Source organism: Lacerta agilis, chromosome 14 (assembly GCF_009819535.1).
Source record: "Lacerta agilis isolate rLacAgi1 chromosome 14, rLacAgi1.pri, whole genome shotgun sequence".
Taxonomy (NCBI): Eukaryota; Metazoa; Chordata; class Lepidosauria; order Squamata; family Lacertidae; genus Lacerta; species Lacerta agilis.
The window spans coordinates 28856928-28866303 of NC_046325.1; the positions used below are offsets into that span (position 1 = coordinate 28856928).

Consider the following 9376-nt stretch of genomic DNA (forward strand, 5'->3'; position numbering starts at 1 on the left):
TGTTAATATTAAGTTTTATTAAGGGGGGAAAGGACATTGGGGTGTAAAGATTACAGTGGAGAATGAGGTCGGAATTCACTTGCTTGGGGAGGGCAGCAACTTATTTCCACAGCTTCTTGATAGACATATTCTTCTCACTGTCTTTTTGCATAACCTGCCAAACAGAAATAACATTAGAAGTAAAGTCAGAAAGGCAAAAAGGCCAATAGCAGAGATCAAACTTCCAAGCAATTAAATGGCTACCCAAATTCTACACAATTTAGTAACCTTTTTGTATACTACCTGTTGGACAAGATGAAGTCTCAGCTCTAATCCCACCCTGAATATATGCATTAAACTCTCACTATTCCTTCCATATCCCTCCCACGACAAAAATGGATGTGGGCTTTTTTCTTTTTATAAACAAACCACATAGGCTTTCTCTGTAAAAGTACAGTCTTAATGTAACAAGTGACTAAATTATAAGATCCCCACTATTGCCTACGCCTTCATTTAATCTCTGCAGCACCTTAGGAGCAAGGCAGTTACCTGCAAGCAAGCTCTGACACAGACACTGATGACAAGAGCAACAAAATGCAAATCCCCTACATCAGGGGTGGCCAACTCCCAAGAGACTGTGATCTACTAACATAGTTAAAAACTGGTGGTGATCTACCCCCTTTTGGGGGGGGGGGTTCAGGTCAAAGTTGTTGAGCTTTTTTGGGGAGGAGTAAAGCCCTGTTTTTTAGGCATTCAGGACAAAGTTGTTGCTGAGCTTTTTTTAGGGAGAAGGAAAGCCCTGTTTTGGGGGGTACAGGGCAAAAAATTGAGCTTTTTTAGGGGAGCCAAAGTTGTTGAGCTTCTTTGGGGGAGCCAGTGATCTACCAGTGATCTACCACAGACGTCCAGTGATCTACCGGTAGATCACGATCTACCTGTTGGACGTGCCTGCCCTACATCTTGGGCTCTTTCCAGTCTTCCCCACCCTGAAAGAATAGCCTTTCCCTCATAGCCACTACCCACAATACCTTTGCTACAGCCATCTCGAAGTCTTCTTGAGTTACGTGTACCCGCCTCTCCCTCAACGCGTACATTCCAGCTTCTGTGCACACGCCCTGCAAAACAAATCTGTAAGGGACCCACCTGAGCTGCCCCACACAAATGCAAAGAGAATATACAGCTCAGGTAGGCTTGCTTCTGCCCCACCAAGGATAACAAAATGATAGCTGTCAAAGTGGATGTGTGTGAGATTAGTACATATGACTAGGTACTGAACCTCTCCACTGATGGGAAATGGTTGGTCAGGACAACCCAAGAGTATCAAAACAGTATTTGAATGTGCGGGTGCACACACCACCACAAGAGTTACTGAAATCCTTGATTTTTAAAATCTTTGTCTGAAGTCCCTTCTACTCACTGATGCAAACATACAAGCCTCAGAAAGTGTTACCAAGAATTTCTAGCAGGCCTTGATAATAAAATGATCCTTAATGCTGCTTGTGGTAGTTAGAGAAGGGGTGCCAAACTTGGGTAGCAGAATTCTCAGATGCAAATTTGCTACTTTACCTTGACCTCAGCCCCTGAAGCCCCTGGCATCAGCTCCGCAATTTTCCGCAAATTAATTCCCCGGGTCAGGTTCATCTTGCGCGAGTGGATCTTCAGGATGTCAAGTCGAGCCTGTGGAGTGACAGGAAGGAGAGAGGAAGCGGCAGTTAAATGACAATGCAGTTTAGCAAACAGGGACATTGGCTGCCAGGGTAAGAGAAGCTATCGAGGGAAAGCCTACTACAGGGAGAAATACCACGGTTGTCTCCCACCAAGTCTCCATTACCTCTTCATTTGGTGGAGGGAATTCAATTTTTCTGTCGATACGCCCAGGACGAAGCAGGGCTGAATCCAAGATGTCTATGCGGTTGGTCGCCATGATGACCTAAACAGGATATATATAGCATTTCACTAGAAGCCTATATGCAGTGTTTTGGCTAATAAATACCAGCAGATGCTACATCTATCCCCGCTTCCCATCAACAGACCACAGTATACGTTCTTCCCCAAGCCACCCATTCTCTTCCTCCTGCAGCCGGAATCCTCACTGCCTCTTCCTCCATTTCTGCCCCTCTACAGTTATGTACATACGGTTGGTAGCAAGGTTTCATAGCCTAAAGTGCAATCTAGGTTCAAATTAGGTATTTCTTTTAAAAACAATATGCCAAGAAGAGTAACATTCTTCAAACTCCATCAATTATACAAACTACGTTCCTGTGCATAATCCACAGAATGATGAGAAAGTGTGGATTCTGTTCCTTTCACAACATACCTTGATGTTCTTGGTGGCCTCAAAACCATCAAGCTGGTTGAGCAGTTCTAACATGGTGCGCTGAACCTCACTGTCCCCACCAGAGCCACCCTCCAGACGGGAGGAGCCAATGGAATCAATCTCGTCCATGAAGATAATGGAGGGAGCATGCTCCCGGGCCATGACAAAGAGCTCACGCACCATCCGTGCACCTGCCACCAGGAAACAAGTCAAGATCCTTTAGCAATTACTGCAGTGCCCCCCAAGAGCTAGACAAGCTTGTCCCCCAAACATACAGCCCTATCTAAAAATGCTCCCTTACCCCTCTATCAAACACGAACCGTCCCGCCAGCCCCAAGTCAGAGCCTAGTTGCATTTTTAAGAGATGGGTACAATAGTGCTCAACCAACAGGCATACCCTGGAAAAATTATGACAAAGGGCCAACTTGATCACAGAACTGGAATCTTGTGACCAATTTTGTGCTTGGAGGACCGTAGAACTCCCGTTTTCAGGATCTGCGAAATTGTAAACAGTCTTTTTCAAGTCATCCGCCCAACTGTACAGGCAGCTCTTTTTCTAGTGGGAAAAAGAATACATGGATCCCCAGGTATGGTCTAAGGTACATGAGCTGCCACCTTACTGAAGCTAAGGAGGGCTGGGTCTTGTCAGTGCCTGGATGGTTGGGTCTCCTGAGAACAACATGCACACTGCCTAATAAGGTTTGAATGGAATGCCATGGAGAGATGGACTGGAAAGTCCTAAGAGAAGTGACTTGTAATGGTTAATGTTTTATATATGTACAGTGGAACCTCAGTTTTCAATATGTAATCCGTTCTGGAAGACCGTTCGACTTCCAAAACGTTCAAAACCTGAAAGCGGAAGCCTCAATACAGTAGAGAAACTCAAAACGGAAGCTGCGTGGCACATTCAGCTTCTGAAAATCGTTCGGAAACTGAAAGTTACTTCCGGGTTTTCAGTGTTTGAAAGCTGAAACGTTCCGACTTCTGAGATGCTCGAAAACAGAGGTTCCACACTCTATAAAACTTGTGGGAAATGTATAATATTTTTTTTTAAAGCACACTGGCTTAAATTCCAGGCTAGAATAAGGGAAGGATAAAAATGTGATAAATAATAAAAACTTTCTCTCTCCCATCCACCCCGCCTCACTCACCTTCCCCAATGAACTTCTGCACAAGCTCAGAGCCAGAGACACGGATGAACGTGCAATCAGTGTGATGAGCCACTGCTCGGGCCAGCAGAGTTTTCCCAGTCCCAGGAGGTCCATACAGCAGCACACCCTGCAATAAGTGTAACACGAGATTAATATGGGGAGGGAACTAAACCAATTTAGTGGAGAGGAAGAAAAAGGAACTCATGGCAGCACAGCACATCCGACAGCTTCTCTTGCAGACTGTCTAGTACCTTGATGGTGCCAGTTGGGGCGATGAAACAAAAGGTGTAGAAAATTTGCATCCCTTTGCAGGCTTTTAATACAGAGACCTGCTGCTTTCTACCCACCCTCCATTTGTTGTGGGCATGGAGTCCCAGGAATCTGCCTTATAGCATGACAGACCCTTGGTCTGCCTAGCCCTGAACAGTAGTTGTTTTCCATTCTGAGACAGGCTATTTTCCTTGAACTGGAGATGCCAGGGGCTGAACCTTGGCCTTCTGAATCAAGGCATGTGCTATAGCCCCTCATACCTTTCAGATGCACCCCTCCCTAAAGAAGGCCCAGGAAACGGGGGCGATGGCAAACGGGACTGCTTCTCTTCATGGGGGATGAATATTTCAATACTTATTTGTAGTTAATATCAAGTGTGAGTAATCATCTATCCATTTATCTGAAGTCTGGTCTAGTGAGAAAGCGAGGCATGATATGGTGGGGACACCACATCTCTTTTCACTTGCCTTGGGTTGAGCAATGCCCAAAGCTTCAAAAAGCTCTGGATGCTTGACGGGCAGCTCAATCACTTCCTTGATCTCTTTGATCTGCTTGTCAAGGCCACCAATCATCTCATAAGTGGAGTCTGGCACTTTCTCCACCATCATCAATGAGACCAGGGGGTCCACCTTGTTTGGCAAGATCTTGTGGAGTGTGTAGCTGTCATTCCGTAAGGCAACACGGCAGTTCGGGGTTACCTGCATGGTATAGAGGTATGTGAGATGCGTGTTTCACCCTGGGTTTCCCCAGGGGCATTTAAAAGATAGAGCAAACCCAGACACAGGAAAGAAAACAGCACACATGCAAATCCAACAGAGACATAAACACCACTATTCCCATGTCTGTGGAATACCAGACATGGCCCAGCAAATACTCACATCATTGATGTCTATGTTTTTATCCACATCAACAACAAACTTGCCTTCTGGATGAACCTGGAATAGAGGGCCAGTTATTACCGTAAGAATCAAACACTTGCAGCATCAATGGCAAAACAAGTCAAGCCAAAGAAATCAACAGTCAACATGGCTCACAGGAAAAATATAACCACTTTCACCTGTTTGGCAAAACACTTCTAGCTTACAGTGCAAAGCAACTTGAAGATATTATTGAGGAAGATTACCTTTGCAAAAACAGTTAAAATACAGTTTTGGAAGCCACACAGGATACATTAAGCACCTAGATATCCAATCATTTTTGCTACTTCTGTCCAGAAACAGCAAAGTGCCAAGAGAATGAGTTGTGAAGCAGGAAGACTCTGGTTAAAATTCTCACCTCTACCATGAAGTAATTAGGGGCCTTAGACATGCCACTGTCTTCCAATCTCAACATTACAGAGCTGTCCTTTTAATACTGCTCTACCTCCAAGGAGCTCAGAGCAGCACACATGCATCTCTTCTCAACCCCCATTTTCTGCTCACAAATTTGTGGGGCAGAGGCTCAGGTGAGAGATAGCAACTAGCCCAAGATCACCCAATGAACTTCACAGCCAGGTTGGTATTTGAACCCATATTCTTCTCAGTCCTAGTTTTAACACTGTGCTTTGAATATTGAAAAGTGCTGTTTAAATGCCAACAGTTATTATTCCCAACTCACAAACATAGCCTGTTTGAAGAACAACCCCCCTCTACACACAGAGATGTACATATCTGATACACACGTGCAGGGGGTGACCATACCTTGACAAGCACTTTCTTTTTGTCCATAGCCCTCACCACTTCACCCACGTAGGAACCTTGTTCCTGCAGAAGTTGCAACTCCTCGCGAAGCAGGCGCACTAGGGTCAGAGGAAACAAAAAAGCATTAGCATTAGCAGTGGAGAGGAAGTCTCCCAATTCAGCATCATCTTGGACAACTCAGGGACTGCCCCTCCCTAGAGAGGCAACATTTCCAGAAGCAAGGGGGGGGAGGTTCTCGGGGGGGGTTCATAAAAGATAAGGGAAGTAAGAAAATAAGTAGCATATCTATTTCAGAACAGTTCAAAAGCTTAGTTTACCACCTTAAGGAAACAAAATGCTTTATATAGGAAACAAAACAACTTAGTAAACAAAACTCTGCTGCTTTCTATTTTGATAACATTTAAAAGTATTTACATCTCAAGTTATAAATATACCCAGTGTTTTATATTCTACTTATGAGATTACATAAAGTGACCACAGATTCTTAACATAAAAGCATTACACTTTATAAAAATATAATCAGTAAAGCAAAGTTGCTTCAAATTAAGGTAGCAAACATATACTCGTTTTTGCCAGTGGGGAAAATGTGGGTTTAGGGTAGAAACAGAATTTAAAAACAAAAGCCACCAAACCTCTCCCAAAACACAAAAGCAACACTGCAGAGAGCTGAACAATTCCCAACTTACCCTTGGCATTGAGTTCATTCCGCTGTGCCTGCAGCCGTCTGAGATTCTGGCTCTTATCGTTGACTATCAACTTGAAGAAGAAATGGAGAAAGATGACACCTCACCCCAAAATAGCATAGTACCCCATCAACTAAGGGTGTTTGCTCCCCCTACGCCAGCCAGTCATCAGATAATTATTCTCTGGCTACTAGCTGGCAAACATGGGTTGATTGGTAATTGCATTATCTTTTCCTAAGGAGTGGAAAAGCAGCTAGCTCCAAAGAGGATGTAAACACCAGAGGAATTTGGTGGTTAGAGTGTTGGATTAAGGTCAAGGAGACTCAGGCTCAACCCCTAACTTTGCTGTGTAGCTCTCCAAGTAAGCTTTGGTCAGTTACTGTCTCAGCTCACCTACCTCACAGGGCAGGAGTTGGGGGGGGGGGGAGAAGAACCACCATGTAAACTGCCTTAAGCTCCTTGGAGGAAAGGTGTGAGATAAAAGTAGCAAATACGCAACTCTCTCCCCACCCCCACCCCCGCAGTATTGTCCAAGAGATCTCGCTTTGCCTTCCAAACGCCTTCCTTTATGTGTCACGTCTTGTCTTTTACAGTAAAAAAACAGACATACTGTGTGTGTTGAAAGATATTTGAAAACACACACAAACACACCATAGCCCGGCAAACTTTTTGTCAAAAGCACATTATAGTACGCATGCCTATCTTCATCCATTAATTATAAACCTGAGAGGGCCTATATCTTGCGCTGATCTTTTCAATAGCCCTTAACATAGGCACTATAGAAGTAAAAAAGCGAGCCAATAAAGAGACGAGATCATCTAAAGATCCACTAGCCATAGTGTCAAAACAACTTTAACTACCTGTGTGTATGAAAGTTGTGTTGTCTGCCTTTGAGAAAGGATTTAGAAAGTGAGAACTTATATTGATCCTCCCACTCCAGGAAACAAGAATCTCTCACCTGTAGCTCTTCAATCTTGGAGAGGTAATACTGGCGCAGCCCAGTCCCACCTTTGCCTTCATCCAACTCCATCTGCCCAAAAAAAATTGGGACAGAAAAGAGAAGAAGAAAGACAGATAAGCTCAAGGACAAGAGGCACAGCTCACCCCCCCAAGTTAAATTACAGCCCACTACCCAAACCATGGGGACCCAGGTGGCGCACGGAAACACTGTTTACCTTCCCGCTGGAGCAGTACCTATTTATCTACTTGCACTTTGACATGCTTTCGAACTGCTAGGTTCCATGCGTTGCTCTGGTTCGCCAGAAGCGGCTTTGTCATGCTTGCCACATGATCTGGAAGCTGTCTGCGGACAAACGCCGGCTCCCTCGGCCTATAGAGTGAGATGAGCGCCACAACCCCAGAGTCGGACACGACTGGACCTGATGGTCAAGGGTCCCTTTACCTTTACCTTACCCAAACCATGAACTGTCACCCCTACCTTACAATTTGCTGTTTCACTCCTCTCCCCAACCCATAAGCTAGCACACCTACTATTTAGAAACAGGCACACTTTAAATGTTGTAAATAGGTAGTAACAGCCTTTTCCAACACCTAGAAGTGACAGCAAGCAAGAACAGGCCTTTTCTGCGATGGCTGCCGGTTTGTGGAATGCCCTCCCCGGACAGTCCTGTCTGGTGCCATTGTTACATATCTTTAGGCATCAGGCAAAAAAACATCCCTCTAGTCTACACCAAAGGCCTTTAGGGTTGGTTAAACCAGTGTTTTTCAACCTTTTTGGGGCAAAGGCACACTTGTTTCATGAAAAAAATCACGAGGCACACCACCATTAGAAAATGTTAAAAAAAATTAACTCTGTGCCTATATTGACTATATATAAAGTAATTTTCCCACGGCACACCAGGCAACATCTCGTGGCACACTAGTGTGCCGCGGAACAGTGGTTGAAAAACACTGGGTTAAACAATCTATGGGCTTTAAAAAAAATGTGTTTGTGGGAGGAGAAGCTATGGGCAGCAGTCCTTTCGATGTTTTATTGAGCTATATGTTTTGTGTCTTCATTTTGCATTAAACCACCCTGCAATCTTCACGCAAAGAGGGTGGTACGTACATTTAATAAATACCACAATCACTACTAGTGCAGTACTGGTAACCTTTCACATTACATTACAAGCCATCTCTCCACATTTCGTGGACCCTCCCATATTATCATTTTAAGGCCGACAAAGGAGGACACACCTTCCCCACTTTATAACTGTGAACCGCCTTGAAACCCCCGGGTATAGGGCGGTATATAAATTCAAATAATAATAATAATAATAATAACGCAGCTGAGTAGCAACTACACCCACCCAGATTGGCTTCATACCACCAACCGCCTCTTTAGGATCAGGAGCCCTTTAAGGTCAGGCCACCTCCTTCCCCTGTTGCCCCGCCAACATCGCCGTCACTTTCGCCGTTAATTTGAATCCACACACAAATGAACTTCCTCCTCTCTCCCCGTTTATAGCGCCCAAGCCCCATTTTTAACGAAAGCCTCTCCGCCATCCCTTTCCCCTTTGGCCAGGCAAGTGGCAGACGGACCTCCCTTATCTCTCGCCCACTTTTACAAACAAGACACCCCCGTGAGAACAGCCGCCGGTGAGGGAGAGCGGAGGCCGGAGTGACTCAGCACTCGTGGGAACCCGCTTACCTGCTCTGGCCCTTCAACCGCCATTTTACCCCTCGCCGGTATCCACATTCACTGAAAGGCGCATGCGCTCACTCCACGGCGGAAGCTGCGGGAAGGGAAGGCCACTTTCCTCCTTCCGGTTGCTCGCCCTCAATCAACATGGCCGACGCTCGAGCGCCCTTCTTGGGAAAAGGAAACCGTTTCCTTCCCCCCGCCCTTTCCGCTCCAAAGAGATCCGGTCCACAGTAGGTTTAATTGGTATACTTCCGGTTCTAGATTGCCGGGTTCTGTATGTGGCGGAGCAAGAATTGCTCCCCTCCATATGATGAGTTCTACGAATTTACGATCGAGAACCGGAAGCGACGTTTGTGAACACTTATTGTTTTCATATCTTAGTTTTCTTGTGGCGTTTAGCCGCTGCACATGCGTACAGCTGGGGGGGTGTTCCTTTCCCCCTTCCGTCTCAAGTTATTTTTGACATACTTTTGCTGCCATGTTGGTAGGGTCCTTAGTACCTTAGATGGAAAAAGGGCTAATCGAATGACAGTTTGACGTAGTTGTCTTTCGGATTCCCTATGGTCCCTTAGGAGGTAAAACGGGAGCTCTGCATAGCTTCTTGTCCCGTTTGCATTTGGCGGGCGAAGGGGGGGGGGTAGGCGAGGGACTTT

At 45.4% G+C, this 9376-nt stretch overlaps 1 protein-coding gene across 1 annotated transcript; it reads right to left on the reverse strand.

Moving 5' to 3' along the window:
- PSMC5 (proteasome 26S subunit, ATPase 5) lies at positions 1 to 8870 on the reverse strand. The gene is made up of 12 exons (XM_033171033.1): positions 8730 to 8870; positions 7038 to 7109; positions 6083 to 6152; positions 5397 to 5494; positions 4596 to 4652; positions 4185 to 4415; positions 3448 to 3574; positions 2297 to 2487; positions 1811 to 1909; positions 1546 to 1656; positions 1008 to 1094; positions 1 to 154 (listed from the first exon to the last, which is right to left on the reverse strand). Exons 1-12 carry the CDS (start codon positions 8775 to 8777, stop codon positions 101 to 103), a joined length of 1245 nt encoding a protein of 414 aa, XP_033026924.1. The 5' UTR covers positions 8778 to 8870; the 3' UTR covers positions 1 to 100.
- Positions 8871 to 9376: the final 506 nt, after the last annotated feature.